The 17,801-nt window shown below is 52.0% G+C and overlaps 1 protein-coding gene and 1 non-coding gene across 5 annotated transcripts in view; both read left to right on the top strand.

The window, feature by feature from the left end:
• Positions 1-7,923, top strand: part of LOC145527939 (uncharacterized) — a 63,112-nt gene extending 55,189 nt beyond the window's left edge. For 2 of the 4 annotated variants that reach the window (XM_081546413.1, XM_081546411.1), the window contains exons 3-4: positions 1,818-1,978; positions 7,754-7,923. In XM_081546413.1, the coding sequence (XP_081402539.1) occupies positions 1,818-1,940 (123 nt within the window). In that variant the 3' untranslated portion in view covers positions 1,941-1,978; positions 7,754-7,923. Of the gene's footprint in view, positions 1-1,817; positions 2,226-7,753 lie in introns of those variants that run through there. The other 2 variants (XM_081546412.1, XM_081546410.1) reach the window with 1 other exon arrangement.
• Positions 1,715-1,793, top strand: LOC145528066 (Z6 small nucleolar RNA). The gene has a single exon (XR_014070138.1). It is a non-coding gene; the product is annotated as a Z6 small nucleolar RNA (small nucleolar RNA).
• Positions 7,924-17,801: the final 9,878 nt, after the last annotated feature.

The raw sequence follows: 17,801 nt of genomic DNA, 5'->3' as shown, positions 1-17,801 counted from the left end.
GCTGGGAGGGCAGGGAGGAGTGGGTAGAACCCAACCAGTGTCTCTCTACGTGGTGGGCAATCGAAGGGGCCTGGAGGGGCTGGGCAAGGGGTCTCTTCCTTGGCTTGCAGTGTAGGTAGCAGGGATTCTTCTGTCTCCTGAAAGAGGTTAAATGGGTAATGAAGAAAACCCTAGTCTGGCTTAGAGGACTGACTTGTGGCCCTCAGCCCAGCCAGTGCCTGCTGTGTGATGGCGGGCAGACCTTGTCCCCCTCTGGGCTTCTGTATCATCAGCAAGATGAAGAGGTTGGACTCAGGGCTCATGTTTCCATTAGGCATCTGGAAAGGTTTTAATTTCTTCTAAATTCAGAAGGAAAAAACCCCCAAAATTTAGGCTGTAGAAATGTTATAGGGTGTGTGTGTATGTGTGCTAAGTCGCTTCAGTCGTGTCTGACTCTGACTCTTTTCAACTCCATGGGCTGGAGCTCGCCATACTTATCTAGAGAATTCTCTGGAATACTGGAGTGGGTGGTCATGCCCTCCTCCAGGAGATCTTCCCCACCCAGGGATCAAACTCTGGTCTCTTGTGGCTCCCCCCTCGTAGGCAGATTCTTTACTGCTGAACCACTTGTGTAGTATAAATATATTCATCTTTATACCAAAGTAATAAAGTGCAATTTTATTATGGACGTTTTTGCATGTGGGGGCAGGGGCTCACAAAACCTGTCCTGCAGCCTCTGTTGGGCCGGCTGACCCCTGAGGTTCTTCCTGTCCTAATCGCAGCTGATCTCCAAACTGTCAGCTCCTGGCTTGTGGTGTGAATTGCTTCAAGCCCATGAGCTCCTCAAGAGCAGGGCTGTGTCTTGCCGGGTCCCCCATGCAGAGGCCCACCATCAACCTGAGAGCTGGGTGCTGGTGGACCAGGAGAGAAACCTGGATTTTCGAGCTTCCCAGTGCCCTAGGCTGCTGCTTCCTCAGGGCAGAGACACATGAAATCTCTTCTCCTCTGAGTCCATTCAGGCCTGGCCCTTGGGTCCCCTGCCTTAGCTCTTGAACCCACCCCACCCCTGGTTTCTGCTTTTCTGCCCCCATGAGCTCCTCTGGAAGGGCTCTGGAAAGGGCTCCACGTAGCCTCCACATGGCAGCACTGCCTCAGGAATCAGCCCTAGAGGGGCCACAGACTGGGGGCCCCATGCCCACCGAACCCCCTCAAGAGCCCTGGTCTGTAGTTGAGTGGCCTCACCACCAGGTGGCAGGCTTGCTCTACACACATGCCTTGGCTGGAGCATTTGCCTGGCAATGGCGAGGTGTGTCTGAGGATGCCAAATCAGCCTGTGGCCCGCAGTGTCGAGGCCTTTGTGGGTGGCTTCAGAAGCAGGGCTGAGGCCTTTCACCTTGGCCTTGGACTTCTGCTGAGATTCTAGCTCAAAGAGGACCTTGGTCTTCTGGAAGTGCCTCCAGGCGGCTGTTAGGCATCTGACTTGAGAGTGCCCCCTAGAGTAGAGAGGGCTGAGTTGCCACCCTTCGAGTGAGTGTGTGTGTGTGTGTGTGTGTGTGTGTAAGGATATGTAGGTGGGACAGAAATCGACCTCTTATCTTCCCAGGCCTCCCAAAGTCTTGGTTCAGGAGAGAAAGGTAACCCGCCTCTTAGGCTATTCCTGCTCCGGGCAGGGCAGCCTGAGTGGTCCTCCACCCCTGCTGGCCCCTCTGAGCAGCTGGTGTGGGGGTTTGGGGGATGTGGGGTGCGGGGCTCCATCCCTCCGGAGCACTGGGCTCTCCCTGAGGGACCCTGGGAGCCAGGCGTCAGGCCACACGGAACTTGGGCCCTCTCTTTACCAGGAGGGGGAACAGGAAAGGATCCAAGCCTGGGTCAGCTGCACACCGAGGAGAAGAGATGAGAAGACAGGTGGAGAAGAGATGAGAAGACAGGTGGAGAAGGAGCCGGCCCTGCAGCAGGAGTGAGGCCGCAGAAGTCCAGGCCCAGGCTTCCTGGAGAAAGGGTGTGGCTCCCCCCTGCCCATCAGAGGATGAAGGAGGGCCCAGCCTCACCTGGAATGGCTTTTTCGGGGGAATGACAGGTTCTCCCCAGGACCTGGCATGCTCGTGGGATTCCTGAGTGGCTTCCAGAATGCCCTGCCACCAGCCAGGCCCAAGCCCCACTGCACTGGTGACTCACATCCTTCATTCTGTGCAGCTTCCTGTCTGTCCTTCAGCTCAAAACCCCAGAAATAAACCCTGTCTCCTTCACCTGGCCGCAGCTCCCCCTTCCCCTTGTTTGGGCTGGTTCAGGGCCCACCCCTAGCCCTTCCGTTCTCTCCTGGTCTCTGCTTCCATTTCAGAAACAATGGGGACTTGTATGGGCCAAGTTCCTCCCTCCCCACAGCATCGGATTTTGAGAGCTGATTGGATGATGCCCTGGGTGCTGTGGCTCCTTGGGGTGGGAGGAATCAGCCATGCCTGGGAGGGGAGTCAAGGCAGGCAGGGATGCCCCAGTGTCCCTAGGTCTCCTGCCCTTACAGTTCACAGGGTCACATCGGAGCCAGAGTCCGACAGACACAGAGACAGGAAAAGAGAAGCAGAGAGGGAGGTCCTGGGAGGGGGTTAACTAGACAAGCAGAGAAAGAGATACTGGGGGATGCAGGGTAGGGTGGCAGATGGAGAAGCAGGGGAAGCGAAAGACAGACATGAAGACAGAGAGACGGAGAGAGGAGAGAAAGAAAAGAAGGGGACAGAACCATGCTTGCCAGAAAAAGGAGAAAAGATGGAAATGAGATAAGTTGCAAACTGAGGAAGGAGGAAAACAAAAAGAAAATACCCAAAAGACCGAAAAGGATAAAAACATGGACATGCACAAACATGTGCATGGGTGTGAATGGTTGTGTGCTTGTGGGTGGATACACACACACACACAGCTTCTGGTCACTGTCCCGGCCCATTGCTGCTCCTGCCTTTGTGTCTCCAGGCCCTTGACCTGCCTTGGGCCCCTGAGAAGGGTGTGGCCTCCAGGTGACCCCTCTCTGATGACCTGCCCCCGCCCACCCCCGAAGACACTGCCACTGAGCCTAGGATGCGCAGAGGGTCCAACGTCTTTATGCCTCACACTTGTCGCCCAAAATTGGATCCAACCGCCTTTCTCCCTTCTTTTCTTCCTCCTAGTTTCCTTAGTAACTGACGGTTCCCCAGTGAATTTCAGACCCCGGGTGACAGACCGCTGTCACTGTCACAGAAGCTCTTTCTCTTTCTCCGAACTGTCCCCCCACCCCTCCCCCCACTCCACCAGATTCACAGTCTTAGGCGGGGGTGTGAGGATGCCTGGGTAGGCTCGGGGTAATTAAAACATGTACCATTTATTCCATAACAGGGAGCAGAACTTTAATTACTCACTCTGAGGGTGAGGGCGTGAGTCAGAGAGGTAGCTGCTGGGGGGCGGGTGGTCACGGAGGGGGACTGGGCATGTGTGTCTGCTTTTCTTCTTGCCTTTCCATTTGCAAAACTTGGATTGGAGAGGTGGGAGGTGGGTCTGGGGAAGCAAAGGGGTGCTAAGTGAGTGTGTGGGGGAGAAGCAGAGGGTGAAACCTGCTTGTGTTCATTAAGGTAACACAAAACTGGGAGCCGTAATAATAATTAAATTAATTATAAAAGCAATTTGCTTTTGAAAATTTGATTTGACAGCTTACTAGTGGCTGCACTGATCTAGCAGCTTCAGCTTAAAAATAGTCAGAACAAAAAAACCAACTAGAAGAACCATCAGCTAATTTTAATTAGATGCCAGGATTGGTAAACAAAATTCCGCACCACCCTTTCATTGTGGCTGACTTCGATTTAAGGAGATGTCGGGATTGATTTTGGAAAAGGCCAGGGAAGGGAAGGTGCCTTTAGGAGAGGGATGGAAGCTCTGGGGGGTCTGAGTGAAGGCAGCTCCCTGGGGGATCTGGTCCCTTCCTCCCTACCCATCTGGGGAATATCTTCTCAAGGGGGTGCTGGCCACTCCTCCTCGATTCAGAGAGTGACTTGCTGCGTGGCCTTTGCTGAAAGCAGAAGGGACTCTGGGTGTGTGTGTGTGTGTGTGTGTGTGTGTGTGTGTGTGTGTGTGTGTGTGTGTGTGTGTGTTGGAGGGGGGACACCAGAGGGACACCAGAATTCACTGGACCGGAAGAGACAGCTAGAATGTTGGGCACACTCCTGCTTCTGCCTGCGTTCCCGAACGCCTGAAGTCTTAGACGCTGCTGCGTTGTCTGAAAGCTGTGATTCTGGCCAGAGGAGGCTGTGGTCTCCAGAGACCTGAGTCTCCAGGCACCACTGGGACCCCCTCCCTCCCAGGACCTGTGTGGCCATCTTTAGTCCGTCTCTTTTTCCCCCGATGTGCACACAGCCCCCGTTTCAAGAGTGAAACTCCTCCCTGTCTTGGTGAAAGCCCCTGCCTCCTGGTACTGTCACTGCCGGGCGCACAGCTCCTCTCCCCACACCCTCCACACCTCCACCTCCTCAGACAGGGCCTTGATCCACACCCAGGTCCCCCCCAGCATCCACGCTGTTGACTGGAACAGAGGACCAGTCTTGACCTACCCAACTCCCCCTTCTAGCTTACCCACCTTTCCCCCTCTCTCTCCCCTAAACCCAGTGTTGCCCCCCACCCCCACCAGCCCATCTGATCCTCTGCAGGCTCACCTCCTCTCACAGCCACAGATTTCCTGGCTTTCCTCGTTCCCTTTGTTCCCTGCAGTGCAGGCTGCTGTGGACACCACACGCCCTGGCTGCCTTCAGGTGCGATCATCTCTATAGGGTCACTCTCAGGATGCTGTCACCTGGCTTCACTCATCAAATTTCCACTGAGGCTGGCTGACTCAGGCTCCAGGTGGGGCAGGTGTGTCCGGGGAGGGGACAGCCTGGGGCCCCCACGCTCAGCTTAGAGTTCAGGGCACAGTAATTATATGATCTGCCCCTTGCCTTCCCTGCTGCTCTGGGTCCTGTTTTTCTAATCACTCAATAGGCATTTCCACTTGAAAATCCCTCTGTCATTTCAAAACCAGTATTTGAAACAAGATCTCCACCGTCTCCTGCCCCACCACACACACACACACACACACACACAAACACAGACTCACACAGTCACACACACACACACATTTTTCTCCTAACAACTCGATTTCTAGATGGCTCACCACACCTCTCCCTTCACCCCGTTTTCCCTAAGCCTTGGTGCCATCCTCTGTTGCTCCCTCTTCTGGTCTTCCAGGTTATAATGAGTCAGCAAGTCCTCTGGCTTTTTCCTTCCAGTTTTCCCTCCCCTCTGTTCCCTGGGGTACGCCCGGGGGCTAGCCTACTCTCCTCCACCTTGAGCAGCGTCAGTGACTCATAGGTCCTCTCCTTGGCACCGGGTGCTATCACAAATCCCTTGCAGTAGAGCCCATCGGGGTGTCTCCTCTGTCTTCTGCTGTGATCTCACCTGTGGACATCCAGGCACCTGCCCTTCACTCCTGCACCCAGCCTGATACCGGATAACTTTGAGAAGATGCACAGGAAAGAGGCAGGCTGGATACACCCCTGCCCCAGAAACCATGAGCCCCAAAGCTGAGAAAAGCAGCTGGGGAGGAATTAAAGTCACAGGAGTTAGGCAATGTGGGGTCCCTGGGAAAGGGGCTGGGGATGAGTCATGGGCAGGGACCTCAAAGAGGGGAGGGTAAACTGGGGGCAAAAAACAGTAAGGGCTTGAATGAGAGGTGGGATAGAGCCATTTTCTCTAGACCAAAATTTGGGACTTGTGGTCTGACAAGAGTCTTTGACATTGAGAAAGTGCTGGAAAGTTAGGGCTGTGATGATGACATCACAGGAGGGAGATGGAGGCCCCACTAACCCTAGAGCCGATTTGGAGAGACAGGCCCTGAGAACCGAGGCTGCCACCCCCTGGGGGTGTGTGTGTGGTGGGGGGAAAGTGAGGGAGAAAAGTCAGACAGTTCTGACCTCACTGATTACAGACTGTGTGACTTCAGACAATTACCTAATCTCTCTGAGCCTCAGTTGACTCATTTATGAAATAAGATTATAGTAGGATCTGAAAAATCCTTGTGAGGATCAAAAGGAAGAACAGGTGTCCAGCCCCTAGGTGAGTTCCTAGAACATAGTCCCTGTTTGCGGAAAATTGCATTATGACTGTTACTCAACCCCCATCTCTTCGCTACTCCTAATGGTTTTACTCAACTCTTCACTGCTTCCTAAACCACGGAGCTGGGCCTGGCAGAGCTAGAGGGACGCCAGAGATAATCTGGCCTGATGTCCTCACTGCACAGGTGGGGCCGCAACACCCAGAATGTGTAGGAGACTTGCCCAAGGCATCTCGGAAGTTAGTTCAGAGCTGAGGCTGGATCCAGGCCTCTGGACTCCCACTCCAGAGCTTTCTCTGCTCAGGAGGCAGAGAAAAGCTTTTAGTTTTCAGTTTAGGCTAATGTATGATGAACCAATGACACAGAGGCTAAAGTGGGACCTGAGTTTCAGTCCCGCCTCCAGGGCACCCAGATTGTGGGCAGCAGCTGTGATACCTCCCAGGGGTCCCTACATCCTGGCATTTTCCTGGGGCGGCTCTGCCTGGAGTCAGGGTAGGTGAGGTTCATCACAAGAGCAGCTGGAGACGCTTACAATCTTCTGGATGAAAATCCTTCATGGTCTCTGTGATGCAAGTGAGAGGAGCAAGGGAAGTGCAGAGTCGCCTCGCCCTTGAAATCCCCCATATACTACAGCGCAAGAAAACACCGTCTGCCCCAGCCCGCCCAGGCTCTGCCGGGAGAGGCGGGCAAGGGTGGACTCACCCTGAGACTGGCGAGTCCCTGGGTCCAGCTGGTGGGCGAATCCTAGCTCTGCCTTGCTGTGTGGCCTTGGACAAAGCACTTCCCCTCTCTGGATCCCACCTCCCTCACATGTAAAATAAGGATCAGAAAATCTCTAGTAGGCTATGATTCTAAGCCTTTGGAGAAGTTTTTCTAATGGATGTCTATGGTTTGACCCCTTGGGTGGTAGGTACAGGTGACCCTGGTGGAGGGCCTGGCTTCAAGGGTCAGATGAGGCAAGCTCACCAGAGGCCAGCTCGGTCTGATGGAAGGAGGTTGGGAGTCAGGAGAATTGGTCATTGGTCCCGCCTTGACTCTTGTGTGACTGACTGCAACTGTGACATCTATTTCTCTTCTGTAAAATGGGAACATTGCATTTACCTGAAATAACTCACTCAGAGCCAGTGAAGATGATAGTAAGGTTTTGGAAATGTTGAAAATTCTGTGTTGGTTCACAGTGACTAAAGGCCCACTGTTCCTTTGACTCCCAGTTAGAAAGGGAAGAGCGGGCAGAGACAGGCTGGCACAGGTCCTGGGTCTCCCCTGTCTGGGTAGATCATCTGGGAACGGATCCTGCCATGTCCCTGAGCCAGGACCTGCGTCTTCTCACCCACTCAGGGTCCTGGTGGACCGGGGCTGAAGCTGGGACTGCACACACGGCAGGCGCCTTCCAAGATTCTCCCCCTCCCCAACTCCAGGCAGCTTCCAAAGGATGACTAGTTTATCCATTTATCTATTTATCCACTTATCCATCTGCTTTATCCATTTCTGGGTCTCCTGGGGGTCTGAGCTGCTGAGTGGAAGTGGAAAGTGGAAGTGTTAGTTGCTCAGCGACCCTATCTGTGGACTGTAGCCCCCCAGACTCCTCTGTCCATGAAATTCTCCAGGCCAGACTACTGGAGTGGGTTGCTGTTTCCTGACCCAGGGACTGAACTCCTGTCTCCTGCTTGGCAGGTGGATTCTTGACTGCTGTGCCACATAGGAAGCCCCTGAGCTGCTGAGGACTGCACTCAATGGCTGAGCGTCATCCCAAACACCCCGATTCTCATGGATGCTTGGAGTTGGGTGGGGCCAAGTCTGCAAGGTCGGGAGAGGCTTCTGAGGCAGCAGGGAGCATCCTTCAGGCAGGGAGCTTTTCCCAGTGGGCAGGAGGCTGGAGTGGGCTGGTTGCTTGGGACTGCCTGCCTTCCCATTCTCTCTTCCTACCCTCACTCCCCAACTCTCAACCCTCTCCAGGTGAAGAGGTCAGGGGGCTGGAGTGACCAGGACTGGGTCATTCATTGTAAAGGGTTACAGCCCAGGTAATCCCCTTCTCTCAGAATTGCCTGACCCTCTCCACCATCTTTAGGCAAAGAGACCCCTGGACCAAGGAAGTGATGGTCAAAAGGCTCTGCATGGATTCCTCTGTAGAGGTGTGTTTATGAGCCGGGGTGGATGTGTCAGGAAGAAGCAGAGAAGCTGGAGTTGAAAGGAACGGTGAGGATGAGAGAAAGTAAGAGAGTCAGGACACAGGCAAAAACCCAGGAGACAAAGTAAAGGCTTCTCAACCAAACTGATGGCCTGAACTGGGGGAAGGGAAGAGCTCACACCACTTGGCCCCTTGTGGTCCAGTGTCCAGTGTGATACTGAGCATCCCGGGCGGCGGAGGTTGGGGGGCGGGCTCTGAGTGGCTGAAGCTCCGAGGCATGGTGAGGCATTCTCAGTTCCTCTGCAAAGGCGGGTATAAGCAAAGTCATGGCCTGAAGCTGCTCAGAAGGCGCTCAGAGAGCACACCAGAAAGAACTTTCAAAGACCAAAGGACCTAGGATCAAGGAAAACTCCTCTTCTGACAGTATTTGGGAAAATGAAGCTCAAGCTCCCCCTTTTATGTTTTGAAAGTTGCAAAAAGTATGCATGCTGACGTGAGGCATTCAGACAATACACTGAGAACAGCCTATGGTGGACGCTGTATTTCAGAACCATCCGCATCTCACTCCCGTCCCCAGAGGCAAGCACCAGCTGGGAGCCTGGTGTAGGTCTTTCCTTATGCCCCACCTTTAATAATGTATTTGGAAATAATAACCAAATATATTTAGAACTTGCTATATGCAAGACAATGTGCTAAAGTTTTATATATGCATTATCTTATTTGAAATTGTGTACCCCACCAACAGGCACACAGGTTTTTACAAAATATAGGACTAAATACTTAGGCCACCTGATAACGATGAGCTGACTCACTGGGAAAGATTGAAGGCAGGAGGAGAAGGGGACAACAGAGGACAAGATGGTTGGATAGTATCACTGACTCAATGGACATGAGCAAGCTCTGGGAGATGGTGAAGGACAGGGAAGCCTGGCGTGCTGCAGTCCATGGAGTTGCAGAGTCGGACATGACTGAGTGACTGAACAACAACAACAAATATCATACACATTGTCCTGTAGCTTGCCTTTTTTTAAAAACAAAATTATTTGGCTGTTTTGGGTCCTGGCTGTGGTATGTGGAATCTTTTGTTGCAGCTTGTGGGCTTCTCTAGTCATGGCTTGTGGGCTCCAGATTATGTGGGCTCAGTGGCTGCTGTGTGTGGGCTTCGTTCACCCGAGGCATGTGGCGTCTTAGTTCCCAAACCGGTGATCGAACCTGGGTTCCCTGCACTGGAAGGGGGATTCTTAACCACTGGACCACCAGGGGAGTCCCTGTGGCTTGCTTTTTTACTGAATGTGTTTGCATCTTTCATGGCAGTGTCTATTTTTCCACTTGATTTCTTTTGCCAGATATATAGTATTCCACAGCATGGCTGTACTATGGTGTATTTCATTATTCCTTTGTATATATATATATACTTTGTATATATGTATATATGAGCTTTCATTTTTATTATCATAAACAAGGCTGAATCAGACATCCTTAGGCATATGTCTTTGTGCAGAATGTGTAAAGATTATATGTGATAATGCCTTGACTAGTGCTGCTGTTGCTGCTGCTGCTAAGTCACTTCAGTCATGTCCGACTCTGTGTGACCCCATAGACGGCAGCCCACCAGGCTCCTCTGTCCCTGGGATTCTCCAGGCAAGAATACTGGAGTGGGTTGCCATTTCCTTCTCTGCCTTGAGTGGTACATGAGAACAAAAAGCATGTGCATTTCTTAGCTTGTGAGATCTCTGCACATTTGCCCTGAGCTGAGATGTTGGAGCATTCTTTGTCTGGGAGTTTAGTCCTGCCTGAATTGGGAGGGCTAGAGATTGGCTGAGCTGTGGCCTTTTTGTCATGCCCTTGGATTAGATGGCCCACAGATGAACAGCAATGGGGTGAGAGGCAAAGGATGCCCACCCCCACCACTAGACCAGTCAGTCAATGTGACCTGGAGGAAGAGGGACCTGGAGGAGGGAGCTGGAGGAGGCACTGGGCACTTGAATCCTCAAAGCCCTGATGACTGAGGCCCAGGGAGCCAACGGTGGCTCACTTGCTGGCGAACTGCATTCAGAGGGCAACCTGAAGCCAAAGGATAATCCACAATTAATTTTGTCTTTGTTTGGAATTCACAAAATGATTAGATTTTCAAAAGACACTGACCTACCCTTAGATGCCTGAATTTGACTGAGATCAAAAGGGTTTATTTTCCTCCCTTGTGTACATTCCTGGAGTATCCCTCCTCAAGCAGGGATAAGGAGGGGTGTGATGTCGAAACCCACAGGTCTGACCTGTGTGGGTGCCGTGTGGTCGCAGGCTTATTTGTTTGTGTATATTGCTGTATCTCTGGAGCCTGGATCAGAGCCTGACATCCACAGTGGGTGCTTATTACATATTTATTGAATGAATACAAAAGCTTTGGCGGCAATATCAAGTAACTTGAGAGCCCAGACTTTTGATTCAGACAGACTCACAGACTATCTCTGAGATTCTGAACAGTTTAGAGTTTCTCTTAGGACTTCCCTTGTGGTCCAGTGGCTGAGACTCTGCTCTCCCAATGCAAGGGGCCTGGGTTCGATCCCTGGTCAGAGAACAAGATGCATGCTGCAGCTTAAAAAAAAAAAAAAAAAATCCTACATGCCACAAGAAAGATCCCAAGTGCCACAGCTAAGACCCAGAGCAGCCAAAAGAATACATAAATATTAAAGGACTTCAGTCGTCTCATTTCTAAAATGGGGGTCTTAATGCTCCCTAACAGTAGGTGCATGCATGCATGCTCAGTGTCTGACTCTTGGTGACCCCATGGGCTGCAGCCTTCCAGGCCCCTCTGTCCATGGGGATTCTCCAGGCAAGAATATTGGAGTGGGTTGCTATTTCCTCCTCCAGGGGATCTTCCCCACCCAGGGATTGAACCCACATCTCGCACATCTCCTGCACTGCAGGTGGGTTCTTTACTGCTGAACTGCTGGGGAAGCTCTGCTCCCTAGAAGCACCAACCTCATAGGACTGATGTGAGGACGATATAATAAAATCATTAATAACATCTGTTATTTTAATGACAACAAACAGCCCAACTTCTGAGTTTCTCCTTCTCTTCCTTCTGATAGCTCTCCCAGCTTGACCCATTTCTCTTAAACACTGTAGCTGTCCTAGAATGTCCCCCACATCATGCTTTCTTCTCTCTCTTGGGGACCAAGGTCAGGGTGTGGTACCCTCTAGACCAATGGGGCTCTGAAACCGTGGGGCAAGGTGGCGGGTGAAGGAGCACGGCCACCGTCCCTGTCTGTTCTCTGCAGAGCATCCCTTGTTCCTCCAGCCCCATGTCCTGTGCTTCTTGTCCTGCCCCTTCTGTGTCCCCTTTGCTCTGATTTCAGATGGCCTGGTGCCCTCTGCTGCTAAGTCACTTCAGTCATGTCCGACTCTGTGTGAACCCATAGACTGCAGCCCACCAGCCTCTGCCGTCCCTGGGATTCTCCAGGCAAGAACACTGGAGTGGGTTGCCATTTCCTTCTCCAATGCATGAAAGTGAAGTCGCTCAGTCGTGTCCGACTCTTCGCGACCCCATGGAGTGCAGCCTACCAGGCTCTTCCATCCATGGGATTTTCCAGGCAAGAGTACTGGAGTGGGTTGCCATTGCCTTCTCCCTGGTGCCCTCTGAAGGCTGGGCATCTCCAGCTTTTGAGCTGGCCCCTCACGTGGTGGGCCTGACTCTTCATGTGTATGTCCTAATCACTGGGTTCTGGAGGCCCCGGATGGCATTCATGGGTCCCAAGAATCTGTGAGCAGGATGGGATGATTCCTCCCAACTCATTCTAGAAACAGAGAAGAGAGTCACCATGACTGAGTACCTGCTATGGGCCAGGTGCTAGATCAGGAACCTTCACTCTTGGCTGCCCCGACTCATGATCTGAGGTGTAAGCACAGGGAGAAAACACAAGGTTACCTGGCTGGGAGGGGTGTGGTCAGAGCCCAGGTGTGCACCTGGGGTAGGGTGTAACAGTGTTCCAGAGTGAAGAGATTTGCTCCCTACAGCTGTACTTGTTGGATACCTCCTCTCTCAGCCCCAGCCGTCCCTCTCTGGCAGCCCCTTGTTCCAGGGTTACATCAGAGAGGTTGAAATCTTATACAATACCCAAATCATGGCTCCTAAATGGCCTCTGATTACAGCACTAAAGCCCCTGTCTGCAATGCAGCCTGGGCTCTGCTGAACAGAGCTGCGACCACTTTGTGCGGGTTTTTTTTTTTTTTCTTTTCCTTTGCAAGCGAAGGAGATGGCTTATCCGCATGTAAAGTAGGTCAGAACCTTAGCAAAGATCTTTTCAAACACTTGGCTTTTTTGAAGTCCTGTTACGAAACCCCTTTTGTTTCTCCTGCCTTTGCCTCTTCCCTCCCATCCCTCTCCTTTTTCCAAAGGCTCAACGACATCAATGGCTCAAGCGACAGCGACAGTGAGGACGGCCCGCGATAAGTTCAATTATAAATGATGACGGGCTCATCAAGCTGGGGCCAGGACGCCGGCTGCAACAGCCAGGCTGCCTCTCCCAGACCAGTGCCTTCCAGTCCCAAACCACCTTTACAGTGTCATGGGCACCTGGCTGGTCTGCCTGAAAAGTGTGTGCTTTGCCCTGGGTCCCACCTGCCCAGATCAGGGTGGGCAGACAGGGATCTTTTGGTACCCGAGAGCTACCTGGTTGTCTGTGATTCTCACTGTTAGTCTAAACTTGCAAACGGGCTTCCCTGGTGGTTCAGATGGTAAAGCATCTGCCTGCAATGCAGGAGACCCAGGTTTGATTCCTGGGTTGGGAAGATCCCCTGGAGGAGGGAATGACTACCCACTCCAGTGTTCTTGCCTGGAGAATCCCATGGACAGAGGAGCTTGGCAGGCTACAGTCCATGGGGTCTCAGAGTCAGACACGACTGAAGTGACTCAGCACACAAACTTGCAAAAGGCCTTTCCTCCAGCGGAAAATGAACTTGGCTGGAACGGTTTGGTGCTTTGCCTAACAGCCTGCGACAGGGGCATCAGTTTTCATCCTTTGCTTTTGTTTCTTCAGCCTCCCCTGCCTCACCCTCATCAACTGTAGGTAGAAAGCAACAAACGTTGTGTGAGTACTGAGGATGCTTTTCAGTAGGATGGTATTTACAAAGGTGGCCACACCTGAGACCCTCACCTCACTCATGATGAGCAGGTAGGAGGAGGAGCACTTCTGGTCCCCATTTAACAGGGAAGGGTACTCTGTCTCAGCAGCTTGGTGAGGTGACTGTAGACACTAAATTCTGCAGAGCCTGACGGTGACAGCAGGGAATGGAATCCATCTTCTGTCTCTGGAGCTCTTTTTCTCAAACGTCAATGACTGGGGGAGGAAACCAGGGTGTGTGTGTGTGTGTGTGTGTGTGTGTGTGTGGTATGTCCTCACCAAAGGAGAGGCTAGAGATCATGGTGACTTTGCACTGGGGCCATGGTGATCAGGGCATTTCCCACCCAGAACCATGTCCTTTTGCCCATATCCTGCCCACTCTGGACCTGGCAGAAATCCCCATTCTGTTCTTCCCTGCCCTCCTTCTCCTGGCAGTCTCAGTCTGAGTCCAAAGAACAAGTGATTTGCTAAGAGGGTGAGTGTTTTCAGAGGTATTTGGAAGAAACATTGCTGCAGGCACTTCCGGGGGAGTGGGAGGAGCTGACAGCATAGGGATGTTTCCTTCCTTTAGTGAATAGCTATTGAGGACCCACCATCTGCCAAGATGCTTCTAGGTGCTGAGGATACAATAGAAAATAAAACAGTCAAAACTTCCTGCCTTCACGGAATGGAATGTGCACTCCCGTGAAGGATCCTGACAATGAACTAGATGAATTTGTACTGCAATTAAAGTGGAAGTGTTAGTCGCTCAGTCATGTCTGATGACTCTTTGTGACCCCCGTAGACTATCGCCCACCAGGCTCCTCTGTCCATGGAATTCTCCAGGCAAGAATACTGGAGTGGGTTGCCATTCCCTTCTTCAGGAGATCTTCCCGACCCAGGAATTGAACCCAGGTCTCTTGCATTGCAGGCAGATTCTGCACCATCTGAGCCACCAGGGAAGATGATCATAAAAGGTGGTGGTGGTGTTCAGTTGCCCAGCCGTGTCTGACTGTTCGCAGCCCCATGGACTGCAGCATGCCAGGCTTCTCTGGCCCTCACCATCTCCCGAAGTTTGCCCAAATTCATGTCCATTGCATTGGTGATGTTATCCAGCCATCTCATCCTTTGATGCCCTCTTCTCCTTCTGCCCTCAATCTTTCCCAGCATCAGGGACTTTTCCAATGAGTCAACTGTTTGCATCAGATGACCAAGATACTGGAGTTTCAGCTTCAGATAAAAGGTGAGATGAAGTAAAACTGGGAAAAGGAGTGGGGAGTGTTGGGATGGCTGGATATCTAGAGAGAGGCACTGAGAAGACTCATTGAGAAAGTAATGTTGAAATTCAGGCCTGAGAGAGTAAGATGTGAACACATCTAAGTAAAATGTTTTACAGGACTTCCCTAGTGGTCCAGTGATTGAGACTCTGCTCCCAGTGCACAGGGCCTGGGTCCAATCCTGGTCAAGGAACTTGATCCCACATGCTGCAGCTAAGACCTTGAGAAGCCAAATAATTAAAAAACAAACAAACAAACAAAAATCTTTGACTGAAAAAAGAAAGAAAGAAAGAAAATGTTCTGGGCAGGGGAAACAGCAAGTACAAAGGCCCTGAGGCCCAAAGGGCATCTTATGTGTTTGGAGAGGGAGAAGGAGATGCTGTGAACTTGGTCAGAGCAGGTGAGAGGCAATGCTCGGGGGGAGTTCATAAAAGTTGTGGGTTGGAGGGGTGAGATTACTCAGGGCGTTTATGTAGGAGCTTTAGCTTTTACCCTGAGGGAGTTGGAAGCCATGGGAAGCTCTGAGGAGAGGGGTGCCGGGAGCTGACCTGTCCTTTCAGTAGCAAGTGCTCGTCCTGTCCTGCCAGGGCTATTCTGGGGACCGTTCCCCTCTCCAGCCTTCCAGTTTACTGCTCTCTGCTCGTGAGCTGGAAGGGGCTCTGCCAGACTGGAGGGAAAGCTGAGACCCTTTTTGCTCCAGAGGAAGGCAAGGAGAGAGGAACAGTGTGGATCAGACATGGGGCCTCTGCCCACTGGGTACTCCTGGGGCTTTTGGAGTGACCAGAGTGTTTGCTGTTCTAAGGTCCGTTTGGTGTTCTAAGGATTCTGGGAGTTTGGGGGCTGGGACGGCTTCAGGCTCCGGGGCCTTCTCTCCAAGAGGTCCAGGCACATGTCTCTGTGTGAGCATTCCTTCTCTCTATTTTCCCACTCTTCGGGGCATCCGGCTTCCACCCTTCCCGTGGGCTCTCTAATGACTGTGAGATGAGGTACTGCACACAGCAGAGAAGCCAGCAGTGTGGGCAGGTCTGAAGATGCTGGATTTCTCACCTCTCCCGCCTGCTCCCCCTCTTGCTGCCACTTACTCCCTCCCCTCTTCTCACCCCTTTGCAGACGAAAACGACAATGCATGTGTGAAGATTGCTTCCTGGCTGGAGATGCTCCGGTCTCCTCCCTTCCCAACTCAGAAGCAAAAGCCTTCCTTTCCCCATCCCGCTTTGGGTATCTCAGCACCTCCATCCCTTCTGCCCTCTTGTCCTCCTGCCCTTCTGTGCACAGGCAGGATTCCCTGGGCTGCTAAATGGGGACAGGCTGCAGTGGGATGTATAATCCAAGAGGCAGCTCTTGAGTGAGGATGCTGTGGAAACCACTCCAGTGCATCCAGTTTCCTTGAATTACCCTGATATAGAGGATCCCAGGCTTGTAGGCAAGTATAGAGGTTGTCTGCAGTTCAGAACCCCAAAGCCAATGAACTGGAAGATATCAACTTACATTTACACTCATGGCTGAGTTGCCCGTCCATACAGGTAGGAGAAAAGGTGAACAGCCCTAGGTTTCCTGTTGGTCCTTCCAGCATCTTTCTCTCCCAGGGACCTTCTGTTGCAGTCCCTCAGATACAGGGTTCCCCCTTCCTTTCTCAGAAGGAGGCCAGCCACCATGGAAGGGTAGACTGAGCAGCTTCCTTTCAGGGCAGGGTGGGGTTTGTTTGCCTATGTGAATTGCCTCTTCTTTTTGAGAGAGAGCAAGAAGAAGAGAGAAAATGAAACACTTTTGCCACCTCCTCATTAGCTCCAAGTCCCAGGTGAACTGGGAGCTCACAGCTCCTTTTGTGTGGCTGGCGGCCTGTAGCGTCGCCATGGTGATGCCTTGAGGCTTCTCAGAGCTGGGGACCAGCCTCCCTCAGCAGCGTTCCCTGAGCTGCTAGTATCAGAGATGGGTGGGGAGAGGGACCCCATGGGATCAAAGGAGGTCTAGATGGGGTTGGCCTGGACACTGGGTATGTGTATTCTTGACCTTCGGCTTCTTTAAGACCAGCAGCAGCTTTGGAACCTGAGATCCAGTAAGGAACACACCTGGACTGTGACATTCAAGGTCTCCTAGAATCTGGTTTCATTTTCCCCATGTAGGTTCATCCCCTATGACTCCTCTACACGAACTGGTACATAAGCCTGTTCTGGTCTCCTCATTCCCCAATCCCCCTGGAAAAACCAGTATTTATTCCCACCTCTGAGTATTTTCTCCAGCTGTGCCTCTTGTCCGGGACCTTTCTCTTCCTCAGTAATTTTCTGACTTGGTTCCAGAGTCACCTTCTCTGGGAAGCCTTCCCTGATACAAGCCTCAACCCCCAGGGCTCTCCCCTTCTTCTAAATCCAGACACCCACTGCCTCTCTGGGTCTAGCTCGCTCCTAGGAACACATAATGGCTTGTGTTGTTAATCACTTTGCATGTGAGGGGCAGGGAAGGCAGTGGGGGAGGAACGGGTCCAGCCTCTGACAGTCCTGGGCTTGAATCCTGCCTCTGCCACTTGCTGATTTTCTCCCATTGCTGATAAGCAACCTGTGAGCCTCGATTTCTTCATCTGCAAACTGGGGATGCTTGTAACTCCTTATCAACTTGTGAGGATGAAATGAGGTAAATGAAATGCTGGTATAGAGAGTGGCAGGTGTGGCCGCTACCGGCTGCCTCTCTCCCACCACTAGTTTAGATACTGCTGTTTGCTTCCCAGTTCAGTTCAGTCACTCAGTCGTGTCCGGCTCCTTGCGACCCCATGGACTGCAGCATGCCAGGCCTCCCTGTCCAACACCAACTCCCGGAGTTCACTCAGACTTATGTCCATTGAGTCGGTGATGCCATCCAACCATCTCATCCTCTGTCATCCCTTCTTCGCTTCCCAGCAGCCTGTATTTTCCCCAGCAGTGCTTTGTGCATACATATAATTAATCATTGGTTTCTTGTACTGATTCGCTTGATTTTTCTCTTGGGGAGTTTGCAGGCAATGGGCTTTGTCTGATATGTCCATCACTGTCTCCCTGTGCTTAGCATGGAATCTGGACAGTGTGAAGCTCCGGAAACATCTACTGACTGACCATCTGCACACGGATCACAGCCCCTCCATCTGAGACTGTTGGTTTCTAGACTGCAGTCACTCTTTCATTTCTTTGAATCTTCATTCAGTCTTGTACATAGTAGGTGCCCAATAAGTGACTCATTAGAGAATGATC

Source organism: Giraffa tippelskirchi, chromosome 11, assembly GCF_054371585.1.
Source record: "Giraffa tippelskirchi isolate mGirTip1 chromosome 11, T2T-mGirTip1v1.2.pri, whole genome shotgun sequence".
Taxonomy (NCBI): Eukaryota; Metazoa; Chordata; class Mammalia; order Artiodactyla; family Giraffidae; genus Giraffa; species Giraffa tippelskirchi.
This window is presented reverse-complemented; position numbering and strand designations above follow the sequence as displayed.